The sequence below is a fragment of the Hylaeus anthracinus genome, unplaced genomic scaffold, assembly GCF_026225885.1.
Source record: "Hylaeus anthracinus isolate JK02 unplaced genomic scaffold, UHH_iyHylAnth1.0_haploid 12001, whole genome shotgun sequence".
Lineage (NCBI taxonomy): Eukaryota > Metazoa > Arthropoda > Insecta > Hymenoptera > Colletidae > Hylaeus > Hylaeus anthracinus.
Window position 1 is genome coordinate 21,989,941 of NW_026534348.1, and position 23,993 is coordinate 22,013,933.

At 34.4% G+C, this 23,993-nt stretch overlaps 2 protein-coding genes across 2 annotated transcripts; both read left to right on the forward strand.

Annotated features, from left to right (window-relative positions):
- Positions 1 to 4,665: 4,665 nt before the first annotated feature.
- Positions 4,666 to 9,620, forward strand: LOC128890637 (uncharacterized). Its single transcript, XM_054149293.1, has 4 exons — positions 4,666 to 4,712; positions 4,933 to 5,158; positions 7,040 to 7,384; positions 9,183 to 9,620. Exons 1-4 carry the CDS (start codon positions 4,666 to 4,668, stop codon positions 9,585 to 9,587), a joined length of 1,023 nt encoding a protein of 340 aa, XP_054005268.1. The 3' UTR covers positions 9,588 to 9,620.
- A 4,214-nt stretch (positions 9,621 to 13,834) lies between these two features.
- LOC128891273 (uncharacterized) lies at positions 13,835 to 17,800 on the forward strand. Its single transcript, XM_054150688.1, has 4 exons — positions 13,835 to 14,019; positions 14,611 to 14,768; positions 14,827 to 15,003; positions 17,643 to 17,800. The coding sequence occupies exons 1-4, from the start codon at positions 13,835 to 13,837 to the stop codon at positions 17,798 to 17,800; spliced, it is 678 nt and encodes a 225-aa protein (XP_054006663.1).
- The last annotated feature ends 6,193 nt before the right edge of the window (positions 17,801 to 23,993 follow it).

Genomic DNA, 23,993 nt, shown 5'->3' on the forward strand with positions numbered 1-23,993 from the left:
ACAAGAAATATATTAACATTACTTTCTTTAATAACAAAGCTGTATTAAATAAACAACATAAATCATGTAATCTAAAATTTGTTGACAAATATAGGCGTCAATAACAAAAAAGGGCCGAACCAGCCACTTAACCATTTTAAAGTTTGTGTTACAATTTGTAAAGCATTTGCTGCAGACATATTGATAATTACATTGATATAAATAATTAGGAATATACAGGGTGTCCCAAAAATGTTATAACACATTGAATGAGGTGGTTCGGAAGGTGATTTGAAACAACTTTTTCCTTAGCGAAAATGTTGTCCGAGGCTTCGTTGAGGAGATCTTAACGGAAAACACTGACCAATCAGAGCGCGCGGTACCGTATGAGCGCAGCCGCCTAGCGCGTAGGTTACGTTCCATCGGCATACTCGCGCTCACTGGTAGACGTTTTCTGCTAGTATCTCCTCGACGAAGCCTCGGACAACATTTTCGCTAAGGAAAAAGTTGCTTCAAATCAACTCCCAAACCACCCCTTTCAAGGAGTTACAACATTTTTGGGACACCTTGTATATTTTCTAGCCACCAGACCGGACTCCAATTTAACGTGGGCTGACCAAGTACGGCTGCAGGCTTTCGCTCCACATCTGAACGCCAGCTCCGTCCGGCCCACTTATTTACTCTTTCAAATCTGCTCCAATTTGACAACGAAAGCGTGATTAAAAGAATCTGATTTTTGTGGATCTGTTAATAAAGCATTCGCGCATCCGATACCATGAACGGCGTTGGGGTCGGGTTGCTCGTTCACCCCGCAGATGGGCCTGAAGTTGGGGGTGGGTTTTCCCAAAAAAACGACATTTTCGTATTTTATTGCCATTCACACAGGAAAAAGGCATCAAAACTGTGTCAGCCCGATGTCCTGGACCGTAGGACATGTAATCCACGCAGCGTGACAACGTTCCAATCCTTACACTTGGGGGTGGACCACCCCTACCTCTGCCCTCCCTTACCCTTCAGTTCGGCATTCATCCTTAATATATCGAGAACAAACATGGTGAATTTCATTGCCCTCCGATGTGTGGAAGTGCTCCCTTACGAAGGGGGTTGAAAATTTGAGAGCTGTTTCACCCACCCAAGGGGTGCCTATGGGGTGCACGGTATGTGTGATGGCATTTTCTGAATCAGGGGAGTCCAGAGAATGCCTTGAGTCCAAAATCGAGACCGTCGTCCAAAAATTATAAATTTTAAGGGGGGTGGGGGTTTGTAGGGGGTGGGTTTGTCCGAGAAGGATTTCAAGGTGTGCATTTTGTAATGGGCATCAAAGAGAGTCGCTCTAAAGGTTTTTTTAATTTTGTTAACCCTTTTCATTACTCCTGGCACCTTCAGAAGTGATGTTTTTCGACGCGCCCCCTTTTAAGGGGGTGATGAATTAACCTCTTCTCATCAACCCTCGCCAATGCAACTTTCCACACCCCTAGGGAACACTTCAAAAGTACTTCTCACGCAGTTTCATTTCAATCGGTTGAAAACTCCCATAGTTACGACGGTTTGAAGAAGTGTCCCTATTTTTTTGAGGGCCAGTGTAAATACCGTAGCCACGCTACTCAAGAGCTCAGAGTGCGGCGCTACCTCAGCAATAAAAAGCCGATAAACCTGTTAAACTCGCACTCTCATTGTTTTTCGGGAAGCATACCGCTCCCCACCTATAACCAATTCTCCTAGGGAGTAGTGACGGTGGAATTGTTGTGCTCGCACCTTTCGCCGTGACCCACACTCTCCGTCTAACCTCAAAACCCCTACGCCGTGACTTAGTTCACGAAACGGGGGGGGGGGGGTATCTTTTTCCCCCTGTTAGTCGAAACATCCCCACCATTCCCGCTCTGCTTCGCGGTAGAGCTTCGGTGTGGGATATGAACTGAGTGTATATATATCTGTGTGTGTTCCGCGACTCTGTAAATAGGATAAGTTCCGCGTCTCTCTAATTAGGATAAGTTCCGCGACTCTGTACCTAGATCAAGTTCCGCGCCCACCTAACGATTGCGACTCTGGCAATCGACTAACTCGGCACCCCCGTTTGCGAAAGTCCATACCCCCGGACTTCCCGTGAGAACTTTACACTTTACACTTTACACTTTACACTTTACACTTTTGCATTTTCAACTTTTGCACTTTACACTTTACACTTTACACTTTACACTTTACACTTTACGCTTTTCAACTTTCAACTTTGCAGTTTACACTTTACACTTTTAATATCTAAAGATCTTATTCCAAGTTCGCAGCCATTAGCTCGCTATTACTCGTGACGAAGGATTGTTCGTCACGAATAATACCGATTAGTAGTAGCGACACGCTTGTGCTTGTCGAAGTAGAGAAGGGAAAGGGCGAATAACAACCGCGTAACGGTCGCGTCGAAGGCTCATTGAATAAATAGAAACAATAATTCGTGAAACATTTATGTCACAGCAAAATCATATTCCCCATCGTTGTTTAAATAATAAGTATTGTTAATAATTAATTTAACTATTGTCAGAAATTAATATTTGGTTGGTTCAATCAATAGATATTAGAATATTGACAAATTTGTCACAATTAATGTCTCGAATGAATACTTATTCTGAACCATTATTGTTATTAATGTTTAATCGATCACTGAATGATGCTCTATATATCATAAATGTTTCATTATGTCTTTTGTCATAAGTTATAAAATATGCAGAGGATGAAACAAATAATGCATTATTTGTTTATAAGGGGAATATCCAAAACAACAAACATTTATATGGCATTCCATTTAATAATATGGATCGTTATGGTCTCCTGACACCCTGGAGGGTCATCCAGCAGTACCCCATACCAACATCATATGAAAGAGCCTATCGTCCCATACAATACAAAGAAAAATTTATTGATACCACCAATAGTTTCTGAGAATACAGCTTGTAAGAGTTTACGAGATTCACTCTGTATAGTCTGACATAAAGAGATACATACTTATTTTCTATAGAAAAAAATGTCTTTAAATCTCTATAAAATCGAGTTTCTATTGCTCTACAAATATAACTGTTTGTAGTTGTGTATAAGTAATTCATCAAATTCGTGATGATATTTTTAAAAATTCTGTATATGTGCATGTGTATGTTACCGTCCGATCAATATATTGATTTTCGGAACAGCTGATCTGCCGCTGTTTGCAAGCGATGGGTTCGCGAGGACCCAAGACGTTAGGGCGGACCGAGCGCGAGCTTGCGATGATCCGAAGGCGGCTCCAAAACGAATGTCGCATGACCGATGAGTTACCATCGGTAACGCGTAAACTGGGCAAGCAACCCGACGTTGCATTGCCATAATTAATAGTTAGCCATATTGAATTAAACAAATGATATATTGTTCTAGAAAGATTTGGCCACGGAGTGGGGAAGGCATGGCCATGAACTTTCGTATGAAACAGTTATATCCTTTGAAATAATTTTTATCATGTACTCTGTTTTGACTTATATCTGAGGACTCAATTACTAGAAAATCGTGAAATTTGGTATGGTAACCTCTGCATATATGAATGTTTTTGAAACATTCTGTATGCAAGGATGCGTGTCTGTGTGTATAACCACCTGTGATTTACTTTAAACCTCAGAAGTGATTTATCAGAAACGGATGATATAATAACTTGTATGTACATACAGTCAGTGTAAAAAGTATTCGTACAGCACCCCATTTAAAATAAATGGTTTCTGTACGAATACTTATTACACTGACTGTATGTATGTACACACTAGCTGTGTCCCCCGGCTTCACCTCCGTGGAATACTAATTTTATTCTATATTACATGTGAAATTTGATGTTACTAAATATATTTACGGAAATAAGGTAACTTTGAAGCAAAATAATTGTATTAATGAGCATATTAAAACCAAGTACGAAGTAAATCCGACCACGAACAAAATATTTACTCATATAAATGTTGCAACCCCTTTTCACCCCTTTAGGGGTTGAATTTTTTTGGAATGCCGAAATAGGTGTTTGATTAATTATATTAAAGGGCATTAAGATCCTTTCTTATTCCTTGGATACATCATAAAGGAAACCTCTGTGCAAAATTTCAGCTTTCTAGGTTCAAGAGTTTAGTCTGGGCGTTGATATGTCAGTGAGTCCATGGCTTTCATTCTTATATATTTAGATAAATGAAATGTCGACGTCCTTAAATGTTTTATTTAAATTTGTTACGAAAGAAAAGAATGTTAATATTAGGAGTGTCATATTTTCTTATGCCGAAAATCAACTCACAATACGTTATACTGATCAAAAATAAAATTCATTCGTTGGTCGTCAAGTTCTCTTCACCTATGTATGCATATTAGAAGCAAGAAATTTAGTTCGTTCCAAAGTAATACCGAGAACATTTCACAACAACGTTCCCAGCATCTAGTTATAATCATAGTTGATGTCAGCTTTCTATGAAATTTCCATTCGACGATCGTACAAGCAAATTTCGTCGATAGAAATACATTTCACTTTAAGCATCGAGAACCTTGAAGTTGCTCAAGGATCTTAGTCGTATCGTTCGCGTTGCAGAGGACAAACAAACTATGTGAAAAGTAGAGCAACATATCGTTTAGCAAATTTCGCGTAATAATGCACAAAAAGCTTCACGCCTATCAACGGCGTATTTTATGAAATAAATTAAAATGACAGCCTTGCCATCGAGTCGTATTCGTGGCAAAGTGTCCAACGAGTAATTATCTCTCTTAACACGTTCATTGGCAGACTGGTACGTGTGAACATTTTTACGAGGTTAAAATTCAATGTTGAGTATTCATTAATTAATCTCAGAATTAATTGTTGTAATTCCTTAGCGAAACACTGTTACCAATGGCAATCAACGTGTTAATCTGTAGTGATTTTAGTTACGAAAATAAAAACTTTATGATGTTAAGATTTGTTTGTATTTCAAGGTGGCCACCAGTAGCAACAGACCATCGTCGTAAAACATCGCCGTACACCACTACCGTCCCAGGATACAATTGGTCCAGAGAAATGCATCCTAATGATATACGATACGCTAATTCGAGCACTTATCAACATGACTCCGCCGACGGACACGATGTTAAATTTCTAGGAGAGAGAACTTCAGAGGAAACTGTCGTTGAAGTCGAGACGTCTGGTGTTAATAAGAATAACGTATGATCTACAATGTTTATTTTTACGTTATACATACAAGCTAAACCGTGACGTAATTTAAATCACAGGAATTGCGTATATGTATACCGTGAGTGCCAAAAATGAAATATTTAGAAGAACACACGCTGTTTTGTCTCTAGCTCTGTAGGAATATATAGCTAGACGTGCAGGATGCCAAGTAGATACACGTGGTAGTAATTAAAGGAAAAGGTTTCCTTTACAAAAAAAAATAGGCTGAAGATGTAGGGTAAAATACATTTTAAGGGAGTGGACTCCCGTACCTTGTATGCCCTCGTACGCACTCACACAGCTCCACATCAGTGTATACGTACACGGAACTGCAAGGGCTTGCGTATTGTCCTATTTTTGTCTCGACAATGCAAATTTGAGTCCTCTCAATAGTCGTTTCCGCTAGATAAATGTTCAAACTTGTTCCCAAGCTCCTATAGGTAGTCTACTTTTGCTTTTTTGTGTCATAATTAATAATATTCAGCAACGTATGCTTCAGCAGCGTTTGTTCAGACAACGCGGCAGCATTGTCGCGCCACCATATTGCTTCTTTTGATCGGGAAATACTACTGAATATTATTCGCGAAAATCGACCCTTCTATCCTAATTTTGTAAGAATATGGGTATAGAGAATAAAATAAATTCATATAGAGACAATTTAACGTCCTTATGAAATTAGATTCATATAGGGAATAGTCAAAATACGCGATACAAATTAAAAGAAGCAAATACCTTTCAAAAAAAGAAATCAAAAATGTAGAATAAATTGTTTATGTACGGGACTTCAGTTTCAAGATGGTTGATTTTGAAAATATGCGGAGAATGCACGTGTTTGATCAACAATTTCATGAAAAACATCTGCAGAACTTCAGAATATCTGTGTTTATACAAAACAAAATATTAGTATTATTATATTAATTTATGAAATATTTATTGGTATACGTTTTACTTGTGTTTTTCATATTCATTTGAATTTTATCTCGACATGTTATCTTATATTCGATGAAATATAACTTATTATTAATATTAATATATCATAAATTTGAAAGTAATATTTGAAAAATTTCTTTTTAGATATTTAATTCTTGCTCTCCTACTTAGAAATTATTTATATAAATTGGCTAATCTCTAAATATAATACACCTTTTTTCTTTCTTTTTAAATTATTCAATGCGTGTTGTAATTTAAGTGTTATGAAAACATGAACAGAATTATGACATAAAGGCTAGTTTGTTTTTTAAAACCGAAACATTTGTAGCAACAAAATATGGTACAGTTCTCAAATAAATCCAATGCATATTTGTACAAAGTGTCATCACAATCGGCATCTGACAATAGATCATTTCTTTGACTTAATTTTACATGAAGTACTATATTTTAGCCTAGTTTTTTTTATGCGTGAAAAATAGGCGTTTTCCGGGCCAAAATTTATTTGAATCGTTGCCATTTTGCGCACAATTAATTTTTTAAAAACGCGGCTCGATAGCACTTGAACAATTTAATATATTATTCAAAAACGTTTGATTTTTTTATTTTGGATAACCCAGCTCTGAGATAAAGTGATCACCGTAGAATGGTCATGCAAAAAATGACAACGCCGCAACTTTGGTAATTTAAAATATTTTTAAATACGAAAATTGCGACATATGGACGAAGAAACGTTCTTTCGAGTACCCGTAAATTTAATACCAGAAAATTATCCGTTTGTACAAAAAGAATACTCAAAGCTAGACCTCTTTTAAACAGTCCTAAGTAAACTACCCCTTTAAAAACAAGAATGTCAGTAACAACATAATTTATTTGTTGACCACGAAAAAGAACATTATTCCTATTATGGTTGTCACCACATTTACTGAACATTTTTCTTTGTAGTTGCACGATAATCCAGATGACTCGCTGTACGTTAACGTCGTTAACGTCGCGCCACGTCAGAGTAATAATGCTACTCTACGTGAGAAGCATCGACGTTTCCACGAGTGTTCAGAAGTGAACATGCCCGAGGCAATGGTAGCGATGCAGAAGTTGCAAAGGCTAAAAGAACTACAAATGAAACGTGACATGAGCGAGAGATACTACACGCACGAAATAAAACGACTGATTGGTGAATATTACTTCGGTTCGAGAGTTGCTACACCGTCTCTGAGGCCTCAAGGAAAATTACAAAGTGCCAGTTTCCAACAGTGCACCGAAGATCGATCGAAACGTGCACCATACAAAGTATTTAACAACAAGACACATTTCAAAACGGACAATCGCGTCAATTAACCCTTTGAAGTATACAAAATAACTATTTTCGAATCGGCGATATCCCTCTGTCTACTCCAGTTGAATTCACTTCGTATTTTATACAATTCTAGATCATTGTAGTTTTATACATTCCATTAGGTTATCCTAAAAGTTTCTTTCGTTTTATGCACAATATTCCATGTTCTATGTTATATTACTGAATTATATGTGGGTGATCCTATTCTAATTGCTACTTTTTTTATTGAAAATTTTTCAATTTTATAATTAAATTTTTTTTTATGCATATTATTACTCTATTTTATTGTAAAAATGAAAGTCCGAAAGGATTTTGCTACAACGTTAAAATATCGAGAATAAGAATCAAATTTCAAATTTTTCTTGCCACGGCACTGACTCATTTATCCACGGTACTGACATAAAATAAATGTAGTAGATATTCTTTAGAAAAATTATTAAATGTATTTACGAATTGTATTATAACATTTTAAAACTCTTTTATTCTAATTATTTAACACTTCAATAGTAAATAGTAACTCGTATTTAACAAGTAATAATACATTATAATTTATATAAAATATTAATCAACTGAGATCTAACACATACTATTTTACGAAGAACAAATTAACTTAAATACAGTTTTTGGTTTCCAACACAGCATTTTTTGAATTGTTTCTACGTAGTGATACAGTCTGACTTTTTGTTGAATAATCACTAGCAACATCTTTTTAAAAACTTTTAGAGTTTGTTTATATTTCCAACTTTATCGTTTGAAGAGTAGTCAATTCTTCCCATAAAAAAGTGTTTACATGAATTTTCATTAGAACGATCAAAGCAACTTAATGAATTGGATAAAATACAATTATGCTGTAATTTATTCCACGAGTATTGATGTACTTTCATAGTACCTACGTAAGGCATGAAATTATTTGGTAATATTGCATCAATATTCGATATTATAATTTTCTTGTACGAAGTGTTGGGGCCATTTGCCATGAAAAAATTATAATTAATAATAAAAATAATTTTATTAATAATTAAATATATTTATACTATTTTTTTACACGGTACTGATAGCCACGGTACTGACATTTTAAATTCAATTAGCAACTGTAATTATTTGGTTATGAATTTGATAATATCCAATTACGGTATTATTTAGGTTAGTAATAAGTACAAAAGTTCATTACTTATGATAAAAAGGATCAATAATTTACTAAATTTACCAGTAACACGGTACTGACAAGTCAATTTATGACATACCTTTTTGAAAACTGACTTTTAAAATGACACAAACTTGTTGCACAATTTCAACAGGATTATATTTTTAAACATTACATTTTTAATGTACTTTCAATAAGGTTAACTAGTTGTTTTATTAATCTCGAGGTAGATGGCGCACGAGTCGTACAAATTCAAATTAAAAAATCCGTTTAAATCTAAGGACAAATGTTATTAAGCCAGAATTCAATATTGAATTAATATATTTAAGAAAAATTTGTCATTTTTTTTAAGTTTGATTATATACATTAAGTTTTATGGGTTAATTGGTTTGAATCGTTCATTGCGACAAAGAAAATAATGAATTTATAGATAAATTCTAGAAATGAACATAACACATAACAAAAATTTTATGAATACAATGTTAATGTATAACCAGTGAGAGTAAATAGTACAGGACATTAATAATCACTCTCAGAATGGAATCACCCATGTAGAAGTTGATCTTGGTATGTTTCAATTCAGTAAATAATAGATAAACACCTTTCAGAGTTTGGAACCATGTGGTACAATGACGACTATCACGAAACTGGATTGTGGGTGTATTCAAGAAACAACGAGACCAATCTTTACGACAGCGAGAGGTCGTGTTCAGAGGAAGAATTGCAGTCAAACACAAGACGAGGAGCAAGTTTTAAAATTGACCTCGTCGAATCCCCCAGAACACTTGCTGACTTCGATAGAACAGCATAAGGCTAAACAGCGAATGAAATCAAAGAAGCAACTCTCCTCGCACCCTCGAACGTACGCGAAAATTCTCCCAGATGTCGATCAAGGCTTCGAGACGGAAAACGAGAAAAGAATCGACGCCCAAGAAATAGAAACTCCAGATCGACTGTCGAGAAGTCCCCCTCCTCGTGAAAAATTCAGCGACACCTCGGCCACCTCCGTTTGAGGAAACTTCATTTTTCATTTAATAGTATTGTACTCTCACTATTGACAGGAATAAATAGTTTTCTATAACCTGGATCATTATAATTTCATTTTCAAGAAACCTGACAAGTGACTCTATCACAGGATAAACCAACTGGACCCAGCTTAAACACTGTTGAAAATTTTTTGTTAATTTCAATACAACTCACATGTCCTAAATTATCCACCAATATTTTAGTGGTAATTTAGCATATCGTGCTTGTTTAAATCGAAAACACAAGCTCTATGTTGAATAGATTTACACAAATGCTGGTAACTTTAACAATTCTTTGTCTAAGTTTAACAAACTTGTAGTGTTAAATTTAACTTAGAAAACGTGTTAAATATACATTTTTCTTCAATGTCATATTAACATGTAAACATGTTATGTCAATTACCTACATTATCAATATACAGACCTTTTATAAAACGGATTTTAAGCCGAATATACGTGAAATAGTACTCTTTTTGCGATAAAAGTGATATAAAGTGGTAAAAAATAAAACAAAGCTAAATGGTTTTTTGTGGGACCAAGTGGCAGTAATGCTTTATCAGATGCAAGAAGTTTTAATCCGGTTGGTCCATCCGTCTCGGAGTAAGAAGCAGTACAAAATTTTCAGTTTTTTGCAAAAAAAAAATCGCAAATTGTCTGGATAATGGGACCACCTAGAGACATGCTCTACCAGATGCAAGAGGTTTGATCTTGATTGGTCAAGTCATCTTGGCGTAATCGGGGAATATACATTAAAAAATATATGTACATATACGTATATACTATGTCACAGGGAATCCCTAAGGTAGATGATCAATTCACGGGAGATATTAAAATAACAACTGCGTAAGGTCATTTCCCTAATAAAGTAAGTGATTTAATCAAATCCCTTAACTGTTTTAGTGAAAAGATGAAATAGTATGATTTGATCAAATCCCTTAATTGTTTTAACAAAAAGATAAAATAGTATGATTTGATCAAATCCCTTAACTGTTTTAGTGTAAAGATGAAATAATATTGTTTAGATATTGAAAGTATTTATTTAGTAAATCATGCGTTATTAAAAGTATAATAGGTAATACAACAATACTCATAGAAACATAAATTATTTATTCGAGACTAATTAGCAAAAGAAATAGGTACTTAAGCTCATATTTTAAAAAACAAAAAGAATATTTTTAGGGAATGTAATTAATAAATAATTTATGTTTGTACGACTATTGTTGTATTACCTACTCTACACTTAATAACGCATGATTTACTAAATTATTACTTTTAATACCTAAACAATATTATTCCATCTTTTTACTAAAACAGTCAAGAGATTTGATCAAATCATATTATTTTATCTTCTCACTAAAGCAGTTAAGGAATTTGGACTCAATTCATTCTCTGGACTCCCCTGATCCAGAAAATGCCATCACACATACCGTGCATCCCATAGGCACCCCTTGGGTGGGTGGAACAGCTCTCAAATTTTCAACCCCCTTCGTAAGGGAGCACTTCCACACATCGGAGGGCGATGAAATTCACCATGTTTGTTCTCGATATATTAAGGATGAGTGCAGAAAAGGTCCCGTTTCGAAAACTGCACCTGAACTGAAAGGCGGGGGAAGGGGGGCAGAGGTAGGATGGTCCACCCCCAAGTGTAAGGGTTGGAACGTTGTCACGTTGCGTGGATTACATGTCCAACAGTCCAGGGCATCGGGCTCACACAGTTTTTATGTCTTTTTCCCGCGTGAATGACAATAAAATACGAAAATGTCGATTTTTTTTTAAAACTCGCTTCCAAATTCAGGCCTATCTGCAGGGTGAACAAGTAACCCCATGTCAACGCCGTTCATGGATTCGGATACGCGAATGCTTCATTAACGGATCCCCAAAAAGTCAGATTTTTTTAATCACGCTTTCGTTGTCAAATCGGCGCAGATTTGGAAGAGTAGACCAGACCGGACTCCAATTTAACGTGGGCTGACCAAGTACGGCTGCAGGCTTTCGCTCCACATCTGAACGCCAGCTCCGTCCGGCCCACTTATTTACTCTTTCAAATCTGCTCCAATTTGACAACGAAAGCGTGATTAAAAGAATCTGGTTTTTTGTGGATCTGTTAATAAAGCATTCGCGCATCCGATACTATGAACGGCGTTTGCGTGGGGTTGCTCGCTCACCTTGCAGATGGGCCTGAAGTTGGGGTGGGTTTTCCCAAAAAAACATTTTCGTATTTTATTACCATTCACGCAGGAAAAAGGCATCAAAACTGTGTCAGCCTGATATCCTGGACTGTAGAACATGTAATCTACGCAGCGTGACAATGTTCCAACCCTTACACTTGGGGGTGGATCATCCAACTCCTGCCCCCCCCCCCCCCACCGCCCTTCAGTTCAGGTGCAGTTTTCGAAACGGGACCTTTTCTGCACTCATCCTTAATATATCGAGAACAAACATGGTGAATTTCATCGCCCTCCGATGTGTGGAAGTGCTCCCTTACGAAGAGGGTTGAAAATTTGAGAGCTGTTCTACCCACCCAAGGGGTGCCTATGGGATGCACGGTATGTGTGATGGCATTTTCTGGATAAGGAGAGTCCAGAGAATGCCTTGAGTCCAAAATCGAGACCGTCGTCCAAAAATTGTGGATTTTAAAGGGGGTGGGGGTTTTTGGGGGGTGGGTTTGTCCGAGAGGGATTTCAAGGTGTGCATTTTGTAAAGGGCATCAAAGAGAGTCGCTCTAAAGGTTTTTTTAATTTTGTTAACCCTTTTCATTACTCCTGGCACCTTCAGAAGTGATGTTTTTCGACGCGCCCCCTTTTAAGGGGGTGATGAATTAACCTCTTCTCATCAACCCTCGCCAATGCAACTTTCCACACCCCTAGGGAACACTTCAAAAGTACTTCTCACGCAGTTTCATTTCAATCGGTTGAAAACTCCCATAGTTACGACGGTTTGAAGAAGTGTCCCTATTTTTTTGAGGGCGAGTGTACATATTGAATTGGGTAACCTTCTCCTTTTCGAAGTCGGTTAAAAAATAGTGTTTATTACATACAAAACAAATTTTCTCTGATACAACGTGAGCCTTTAGAATGTAAATGACCTAAGCCTCTCTAGATTTCTTAAAAGATCTAAGTGAAATTATCCAACAAAAAGTAGATTATGCAAACTTCAATTTCAACTTTCTGCCGTAATGTGAATGTCAATTCCCGACCAAATTACAGACTGTTCTAGATATTTCTGTAGACTGAAAAACATTTCTTTCAATGTAACTTCGAATCCAAAGATGAATAACTTAAGACTGGCGACTGATTCGGTTGTTGCTCGTATAGGAATCACATTTTTAAACGCTGTGTTGCACTACACGCTCTACAAAACCATCGTTGCCGCAATCATGCTGGTCAAAGAAACGCTATTCTGGTTTTTCCGAAAGGGTACGAAATTCGGCTGTGCTACCAGCACCAACAAATCGGATCGGTCTTCTTTGTCATGTAACGATTAGTCGCTGTTTTTCCTGCAACAAAATTCTCGGTAAGTCGTTGTCAAATCCTCGAAATTCCCCCGAAATAATGCGTTAACCCTCTAATACAAATATGGGCAACTCGCGGCCTGCGGGTTTTATGTAGACCATTATGCTAAAGTATTATATTATAAATATGGCATAGAATCTTGTTTTAATTCATTTAATACTACTTTATTTTATTTAATAATTCTATCCGACTTTGACTAGGAGATGAAATGATAATTTGGTCTTCCAACTAGAAAATATTGTTCATACCTGGTCCATTTTATAATATGCTCAGTAAATAAAGGATCCTAATCAAATAAATTTGTGTAAAATGCGTTGAGAGTATCTCATGTGATTTACTTGTGACGTTTCCTTAAGGGACACTTAATTCTGCAAGTTCAGCCATGTATTCTTTAGTTTGAGTATTAATTAAAGCATGGACATAAACATAATTAAGAAATAATTTCCCTTTACGATTTAAAAAAATCAAAATAGAATGCATGCAATAGAGAGTTAATTACTGTGTCACGTTATTTAGAGATATGTTAAGATATATTGGAGATTCTGTACCTTGAATCAAATTTTTCGTGTATCGAGTTTAATACGTTTGAATAATGAAAACGTATGATATAATCGATTAAATAATTTGTTTGATATACTAATTAACTGATTAAATACTTTTCCGATAAAGGTTCGTGTAAATTTTGGTGTCCCGCTCTAATCGTAATCAAATTGCTGGTGCACGATGACCACTGCGTTGAAAAACTTTGTCACGATCACTCACGATGACTTTAATTGGCCATATGCGGTGCCGCTTGTCGCAAAACCAGCACAACCACCTATGAGTACCGGAATTCGCTTGTACAGTCCTAGAATCGATCCTGAAGACTGTCCTTGCGATGTCCATGGCCAAGAAACCAACAAAAACAGGTACATAATATACTGAATTAAATCTTTGTTAAAATTCTTCATTGTTTTATCCTTCGTCCCAGTAAACACGCAGGGTTCATTTCCGTAACAATTGCATAATGTTCTATAGAGGGTGTCCCAAAAATGTTGAAGGTTTTTGTAAGGGGTGGTTCCCCGGGGTTATTTGAAGCAACATTTTCGCTAAGGAAAAAGGACTTCCAACATTTTTGGGACACCCTGTATGTACATATTACAGACCATTAGAATGAAACTAAAACTTATTTTTATTTATTCATTATGAATATTTAATTCTACTAATTAAATAATATTAATCTTAATATTAATTAAATAAATATTACAAGTTGGATAGTAATCATATAAATTATGAAATACTTCATTCTATAATACGATTTCTAATTTGTATGTAACAAGTAGCGAATTAACAGTTGTTAACTTATATTTGTTATTCGAAATTTGTACCTAGATAAAAATTTTGTCCATTTCGTTCCATTGAACTTTAACAAACTATCCACCTAGCGATTACATAATTACTCGTCGTTATTTAAAACAATCAGAACATACTTCTGTTTCATACCCCAATTATATTTTCAGATACAAGTATTTAACCGAGAAGGAGCGACAAATTTACGATAAACTAGTGGAAGTTAATGAAGAGATGACCCATCTGGCGTCGGCTATGCTGGACAACAATTGCATGCCTATGGACGAAACGATGAAGAGCGTCTACAAGACGGATTACGCGAAAAGAGGTAGAAACGGTATCGATGAAACACGAATCTAACTGAAATAACTCGTTTATATGAACAGGTTTACCAATCAGCGAATACAGACAGTTAATGGCTGCGGTTGACTCACCATATTGTTCGCCAATTAAAGCTGAAATTCTGGAAATAAAAGACGGATACAGAGATCATACTAGATTCAGATATTCGGCTATCGAGAGACCATATATTCAGCCAGCTAAACCCTTCAATACTTTAGAAGGTAAAAATTCTTTGTTCCGGCCGATGCGAAGGAACAATTACAGGAGGGTCAACGAAAGTTTGGGATATACTCTCGAAGCAAGACTATTTTTGAGAGTCGTGCTGATATTCCCGGAAATATCAGTTTAGTCATGATCATCGATTAGACCTTTAGAATTTCGTTCGTTTTCATTCTCAATAGTCTCGTCATTGTCCTAAACTCGGAGAAATCAGGGATCATGCAAGCCTGTGTAACATACAATAGGTGTAGAATGTATTTTTATACCGCTCAATTTACAAAAAAACTCTTGTATGAAATTGTAGTTTCTTAACTTATTTTTTAATAACACTAGTTTACAGCCAAAATGTACATTTAATGCTACAATTTTTTTTTATGTATTTTGGGCTACTAAACTCGAAAATCGCAAGAAAAAAATTTTCTATGGATAGGTTTTTTTATATGAATTTTTGAATTTTTTTTCGATTTTTTTCTGACATACATTCACATTTTAGGCCATATCTCGAGTTAGAAACGTCCGATTGAGTCGCGCAAGGCTCCATTTTAAAGATAATTGAATTTCCATCCATCGAGTTTAACATTCTTTTCCAATCGGTTCAATAGTTTAAGTGTTACGAGCCAATATGTATGAGAAACATTGATTTTTTCGGCTAAAATAGAACACGAATATTTCTTCCATCGCCATGGAAAAATAGAAATTGTCAAATTATGTTCAGTTTCTCATGGTTTACGTATAGATCGCACTTTTACGAAGAAAACAAGCTTTTGTTGAAGAAAATCTATGGATAAACACAGGAGTTAGGAACAATTGAGTAAAAGTACAAAACTTTTAATTTTACTCTGTTTTTGTATTTTTTCCTATTTATATAGGAAACATTTATTTAATTAATTTCGATTAGAAATAATTTCGGCCTCTACTTTGTCTTCTGTTATTCGTTGGGTTCGTTTCTCTGATGAGGAACCAAATGTAATCTCCCAACATATTTTTATCCCATTATCCTTGATAGCGCTGCTCAATAGTTTAGGGCTTCTGCCTCGGCAGAGTATGAATTATAAGCAAGTTGTTGAAGATTTGCTAATAAATTATGCAAAATTGGGTATTGAATATACATTGTTATTTTATTTTATTTGACAAAATGGAAAAATTTGTACATTTAATTACAATTTTAATTTCAACAGACGTAAATATGTCGTTCAAAATTCATTTTTTACATTCTCACTTGGATTTTTTCCTGGAGAATCTTGGCAATGTAAGTGACGAACACGGCGAAAGGTTTCACCAAAATATAAAAACTATTGAGCAGCGCTATCAAGGATATTATTCATAGATCCGGTATTTATCCATAGATTTTCTTCAACAAAAGCTTGTTTTCTTCGTGAAAGTGCGATCTATATGTAAACAATAAGAAACTGGACATAATTTGACAATTTCTATTTTTCCATGGCAATGGAAGAAATATTCGTGTTCTATTTTATCCGAAAAAATCGAAGTTTCTCATATATATTGGCTCGTAACATTTAAACTATTGAACCGATTGGAAAATAATGTGAAAATCAATGGTTGGAAAATCGATTACCTTTAAAATGGCGTCTTGCGCGACTCAATCGGACGTTTCTAACTCGAGATATGGCCTAAAATGTGAACGTATGTCAGAAAAAAATCGAACAAAAATTCAAAAATTCATATAAAAAAACCTATCCATATAAAATTTTTTTCTTGCGATTTTCGAGTTTAGTAGCCCTAAATACATAAAAAAAAATTGTAGCATTAAATGTGCATTTTTTTTTTATTTTGTAAACTAGTGTAATCAATGATATTTTACATATTCTCGGAAATCTCTAAGATAGATACAGTCCAAACAACATTTACTGATTAATATAATTTGTAAAATTAACAAAAAAAGTGCAAAAAGTGGTAAAAGTATAGAAGCAATAAGTATTTGTACGATTCTTATGACGAACCATTTACAGTAGAGTTTGTAACGTACACATCAGACTATTGCTCTGTACGAATTAGAAAACATCAAATTTCCTGTAAAGTTCTTTTAAAAAAGGCTCTAATAGAGGAATGGAAGAAAATCCCACTTCGAATAACTAATAATTTAGTTAATTTAATGCTTACAAGAATTGCAATAATTATAAAATCAAAAGGAAATTCCACGAAGGAAGTATTATATACTTATAAATTAATGTAAATTTCTTTTTTTTTTTTAAAGGAAGTTTTAAAAATTAAACAGTTGTGCGAATACTTATTGCTTATACTCCCACCTTAATACCACCAGTTACCAAACACTCTGTATATTACCAAGCAACTAAGAAAATTCAAACTTTGGAGCTTTGCAAAAATATAGTTCAAATGATCCTAATAGCTTAACCATAACTTATTTTTTGTTTCGGGTATATAATAAGGATGAAAACATACACTCAAAGAAATTGCAAGCTTTTGCAATAGCTGTGAAATCAGAAAATATATCCAGAACTATATCTAATTAAACAATAAATTGTATTACGTCTGGTATTCTACGATATGGGGAAAAAGTATTTAAGGCAAACTTTGTTTGGTAAATTCGTAGACTTATTTTTTCGAAAATTGTAATATTAAAATATGAGGATTCTATAGTATATAATGAATCTGTATTTAGTTCCAGAAACTTTCTCTCTATGGGAGGAACCTTTCACCGGTCGGTCCGAATACATGGACACCTTTAGTAAGATGGGTCTAAGTAACATGAAAAATCGACAACAGTATCTGGAGCCAATACCTTCGTCAAGAAGAAGATTCGGCGACTGCAAATTGTGAATTCGAACCTCTGAAAAATTTATCTTTCATTGACTATAGTATTAACTTTCAAGAACAGATCGATTGATGTACAAAAATATTAAATATCAATAAAATTAATTACGCAATAAATTTCAGTAATCTTCATTGCATAATAAATGTAAATTACCTTACTTACTAACACATAAGAACATTTTAACGCCAAGAATGATACACCAAGTTTGAAAAAAAAGAAGCAACAACACGAACGCCATCTTTTATTTAACATTTTGATGACAAATTAAATTTGAAACGACAAAATTGTACGTACGGATAACAATACTTTATTTTCCATATTTCATTCCTTTATAAAGTACTCAAAATACTAGAAAATGACAAATTCTTGCCGATTGTTCGCCACAGAATATAGTCGTAATTATATTAAAAGAAAATCAACACCGGTAGAAAGGTGAATTAACCTGATAATATTAAAATTTGTCTAATTTTAATTTTATGAATCACTGCAATGACCAATCGCACAATCGAGAATAAAACAATAGAAGGAAATATATGAAAATTATGTAAAATTCGTTAACATTAATTTATTTTAAGGTGAAATTTAAATAGGTAATCGTTTACATGTTATATTGTTTTATTTCAAATCATGTGATTGACCGATATAACGACTCGCATTAAAAATTAAATAAATTTTTGAGACTACTCCTGATTCAATAAAATGGAGTTTATACTCTAACCTAAGCAAAATAATATTGAAACTTTAAATTACACTTCTTATAGTTTTATACCAAGAGATTATTTCGCGGAGCGCATAGAAGAAGGAGAAATCGATCCTCGGGTAGCATCGATTCCAACTAAACTTGACGAAGCCGCTGATGCTCTCGATTATCAACGATCCGTTTATCAAGTCAGCTACAAGGATTACTGTAAGCCATAACACGCAAACCGGAACACAAAATGTACATATAAAATGTGGACCGTTTTGTTCAAAGTATAGGGGCTTTAGCTGCTAAAAAAGAAACAAAAAAGGATAAATCGGAATCGAAGGATAAGGAAAGTGGTTTTGAAACACAATTATTGGCATACATTCGCAATCTGTACTTGGATCCTCACGATGAGAAAATTCTTGCTCCTCCTGTGACGACAAAACGAAGTAAAATTACATCGATAGAAAGCCTTACAAGTATAAGAAATAAAGACCAAAACTCTGCAGTCTGAAACATAAACATTAAAATAATTTAAACGCGTCGATTCTTAGGTTTGAACTATCTTCGGTATACACAAATATTAAAATTACATTTAGTTCTCTAAAAATGTACAAAATTAAATGGTATTATCCGAAGCTAAAAACCACAATGAAAACAAAATAATTTGTTACATAACATTGAGAACTTGGACGATGATTTTTAGATCAAACTTTGTCCAACGAAATTTTAAAGAATATGGTTGGGTAATTTGTTAGTAAGATAGGATTAAAACAAATAATAATAACAAATTAATTATTATAATTAATAACAAATAGTTAACTTGTTAGTAAGATAGAATTAAATATCGTGTTATTGTAATTGTATAGTACAATACAACAGTTCTACTTTAACAAGCGTGTTCACATTAATTAATTCTAGTAGTATAATAACGCAAACTTCAAGAAATTATATTGCAGAAAAAGAGAACTTTGAATAAAGTAATGCTCGCGTTTAAGGGGGGAAGCCACTGTACAATCATTGAAACTACACCATAATTAATCATTTTTAATGCGTATAAATAATTGATTTACCATTACAATTATAAAAAAGAACTTAAACTACACTTTTTTACAATCATTAAAAAAAATATATGGCCCGATAATTTGATAACCGATTCTTTGAAAAAGAAAAAAAAATCCTGAGTACTTCTTTTTACATGTGCTCATCTGGCAAACCTCACATACTTTCAAAATATTTAGTTTCAGATTCCAAAAAAAATGTTTAAAACTGTTATGAAATTTCACTACAAATCTTAAAGTTTCAGAACGTTATCTTAAAAAACCGTGTCAGTTTTGACTGAGGAGTGAGGTTTGCCAGATGAACACATGTAAAAAGAAGTATTCAGGATCTTTTTTTCTTTTTTAGAGGATCGGTTCATTGTTAATCTTCCAGACCAGCGGAAAACGCCCATATCTTCACAACGACCTATCTCTCCACCTTCGAGGCATATCATCGGACCATATATTTTTTTTAATGATTGTTAAAAAGTGTAGTTTAAGTTCTTTGTTTAGTTGTAGTAGTAAATCAATTATTTATATGCATTAAAAATTTTTAATTATGGTGTAGTTTCAATGACTTTACAGTGACTTCCCCCCTTAAGGATGCAAAGTTTTGGTCTTTAATTTTGATCTAACATAAATATAATATAAACATATTTGTGTGAAAAACACCCAGTATTCGGATACATGAGACCGAAATTATTGCACGGAAATCTTTCTATGTATCAAGATACTTTTGGACGTACAGGAGCAGCGGTAATGTTGCAAGAATACGACAAAGAATTAACAGTTTCAAGAAAAACAGAAACGACCAATACAAAAATTAATTACTTTTGTAATGAACAAATTGAAAAGAACTGAAAAATAAAAATTGTTTAACTGTATCATCATCTGTATATGATTCGATAATATTTCATTTATACTAGTAACACAAGATTCTTTAATTAACAATTTAACTACTACTGTATTTAGAAAGAATTTGCAACTTGGAAGAGAACTTTATTACTGTACAGGGTGTCCCAAAAATGTTGTAACACCTTGAAAAGGGTGGTTTGGGAGGTGATTTGAAACAACTTTTTCCTTAGCGAAAATGTTGTACAAGGCTTCGTTAAGGAGATATTAACAGAAAACCCCGACCAATCAGAGCGCGCGTATACCGTTGGAGCGGCCGCAGTAGGTGTGCCTACGCGTTAGGCGGCCGCGCTCATACGCTACCGCTAGCGCTCCACCGGCATACTCGCGCTCTAATTAGTCAGTATTTTCCGTTAATATCTCCTTAACGAAGCGTCGGACAACATTTTCGCTAAGGAAAAAGTTATTTTAAATCACCTCCTGAACCACCTCTTTCAAGGTGTTACAACATTTTTGGGACACCCTGTATATATTAATCTAACAAGGGAACATATCCAATTGTCACAGGCCGATTTTGATCAAATTTACGTGGTAGGTAGTTCTCAAAAAAATATTTGACACGTATTTCTTTTTTATCGGCAATCGTCCATATTGAAGGGGTAAAAATAGCATCTAAAGATGGGGGTGAATACCATGTTTTTTTAAATATCTTGAAAACTAGAGAAGCTAGGACAAAAATTCTTTTTCAAAAATATGCGTTTTTGAATGGGTAATTTACTCATGCCAAAAGAAATTGTTTATTTATTTATTTATTTATTTAAATAATGTATTACTGAAAAAATGTCTTTTTCTGTTAATTTATGTTACTAAATATTGTTTCTCATTCGTGAAAATTTATATGTGTAAACTACAGGTTAAAATTAAGCATGCATGTTTTTGGAAATTTTGATTTTCACCATATAACAATAATTATATTAAATGGGAAATTCCTTCTTCCGCACCAAAAGCGTGGCATCTGTATCATTTTTTTTTCATAATGTATGCAAGATTTTAATTTAAAATGTTACACACGTCTCTAATATTGTTTTAGAAAGATGTAAACATTTTTATGGAAAGATTTATCGACAAATATAAATGTTACAGCCGTTGTTCATGACGCCGTAATGAAGAGATTGGCCGTTGGTTGACTTGATTTCTACCGTTCAAATAAACTGAAGTAAATAAATCAATTGGCGTTTTATGCAATAGGAATGTCGTTATCCTACTGCGAAAAACAATATCAAATAAAATATTGTTATTAACGAGAGATGGTATCGAACAATCAAATAAAATGTCATTAACGTGTCTTTTTTTTACTCAGAATCCTTCATAATTAATTAATAATTTATTGGTTTCTCCATTGATGATAAATAGTAGTATAGTCGTACATAGAGCGATAGTAACTGTCAAGAATCATTCTTGTCACGATTTTTTTAGTTATTAAGGAATCATCAAGGATTTCAGTGAGAATTTTCGCTTCGCTCGATTGTTTGTTACATTCTATAAATGAATTATTAACTTTTACGACTCGTGAAGGATAGTATAGATCGTTGCAACATTCAAGAAAAATTTCTGTTACGATCTCGATTTTTATTAAACGATCATCAAAGATTTCAAAGTCTTGACTACACGCTACTTCGTTAGAAATATTCGCTTTATTCTATTGTTTGTTAACTTTTTGCGTATAAATAATGGACCTTGCTACCCGTGAAAGACAGTATAGATTATTAGCAACATTCAAGAACCGTTGTTGATACGATTTCGATTGAAATAAAACAGTTATATACGTTTTTCAGCGAATAGTATGTGCAAAATTTAAATTGTTTGTTTGTTTGTTTGTTTTTCTTTATTATAGTGTTGTCCTGTCGGACAGGTTACATTTTTCTTGAGAATACAAAATATTTTTATTACATACTGATTCATATATTAATAAAACATATAATACTTAATCTATAATTTCTTACAATTACTACTTTCTATCGCTATATTCTCTACTACTCTACCATTGCAGACCAACGACCTCTAATTGGTTTAGATTAAACTATTTCCTATTTTAAATTTATAACTTTACCGGGCAACTTTGCCCTATCTTTTCTCATACGCTAATCTACACAAAACGGTTTTTTTTCTTTTTTAACCGACTTCGAAAAAGAGGAGGTTACTCAATTCGACATGTATATTTTTTTTAAGGCATGTTCACCGATTACGCCGAGATGGCTCGACCAATCGGAATGAAACCTGTTGCATCTAGTAGAGCATGTTCCCCCGGTGATCCTGCTATCAAGACTTTTTTGCGATTTGTCATTTTTTACCCGTTTTTTTACCAAAAAACTGTGGTTTTTAAGTATGCTTGCCGATTACGTCGAGATGGCTTGATGAATCGGAGTGAAACCTCTTGCATCTTGTCGAACATTTCTTCCAGTTGGTCGGGTAAAAGAAACATTTTGTGATTTGTCATTTTTATCCCGTTTTTTTATTAAACAAAAACATTTTGTCTTGCTTATTACTCCGAGACGGATGGACCAATCGGATTGAAACTTCTTGCATCTGGAAGAACATTTGCCATTTGGTCCCATAACAAAACATTTGTCCTTGTCTTATTTTTTACCACTTTATATCACTTTTTATCGCAAAAAGCGTACTATTTCACGTATATTTGGCCTGAAACCGACGAAATCGATGAAACTCCTTACATTTTGCTGCCGGAGAGGTTTTCGCAATGATCACAAATGCAAAAATTTATGAATTTCTGTATTGTTTATAACTATTGTTATCGCAAAATTCCTATTATATGATGTAACTCGGTGAGGAAATTACCGAGCGCGATGGAACCTTCCGCATTTCATAATAGATGAATTCGTGATGTTCCCATTTGCAAAAATTTATGGACACTTTCATTGTTTAAAATCATTGTTGGGTGCAAAATTGCTATGCTCTGGTGTTGCTCGACAAGGAATTTACCAAACGCAATCAATCCTTTCACATGTAGTTGCAGATGTATTCCTGATAATCCCATGTGCAATTATACAGGGTGTCCAAAAAATGTTGGATATCCTTGAATGGAGTGTTTCGGGAGGGTGATTTGAAACAATTTTTTCTTAACGAAAATATTATTCGAGGCTTCGTTAAGGAGATATTGACAGAAACCCCCGACCAATCAGAGCGCGAGTATGCCGGTGGAGCGCCTGCAGTAGCATAGGCTCCGCAGGCGCTTCTCCGACATACTCGCGCTCTGATTGGTCGGGAGTTTCTGTTTCTAGAATATCTCCTTAACGAAGCCTCGTGCAACATTTTCGCTAAGGAAAAATTGTTTAAACCCCCCACCACCCTCCCGCGGAACAACCCTTTTCAAGGACCACCAACGTTTTTGGATCATCCTGTATATTGCTCATAACTATTGTTATTGCGTGAAACCTATTGGTTATAGATTGCCACTAAAAAGAGTGAAATAAAATAATTTTTTGGAAAAAAAATTTAACCGACTTCAAAAAAGGTACAGTGAAAAGTATGAAATAATTCCTAGTTAATTTATATGAATACGCACTAGCTCTAGATATAATTGCTTAAAAGTATGGGAAAATG

Bases quoted from the DNA above. Each gene is read 5' to 3' on its own strand.
- LOC128890637 (XM_054149293.1), top strand. From the start codon at position 4,666: ATGACAGCCTTGCCATCGAGTCGTATTCGTGGCAAAGTGTCCAACGA. The intron at 4,713-4,932 runs GTAATTATCTCT...TTGTATTTCAAG, and splicing joins CGTGGCAAAGTGTCCAACGA to GTGGCCACCAGTAGCAACAG. The intron at 5,159-7,039 runs GTATGATCTACA...TTTTCTTTGTAG, and splicing joins CTGGTGTTAATAAGAATAAC to TTGCACGATAATCCAGATGA.
- LOC128891273 (XM_054150688.1), top strand. From the start codon at position 13,835: ATGACCACTGCGTTGAAAAACTTTGTCACGATCACTCACGATGACTTT. The intron at 14,769-14,826 runs GTAGAAACGGTA...TTATATGAACAG, and splicing joins GACGGATTACGCGAAAAGAG to GTTTACCAATCAGCGAATAC. The intron at 15,004-17,642 runs GTAAAAATTCTT...ATCTGTATTTAG, and splicing joins ACCCTTCAATACTTTAGAAG to TTCCAGAAACTTTCTCTCTA.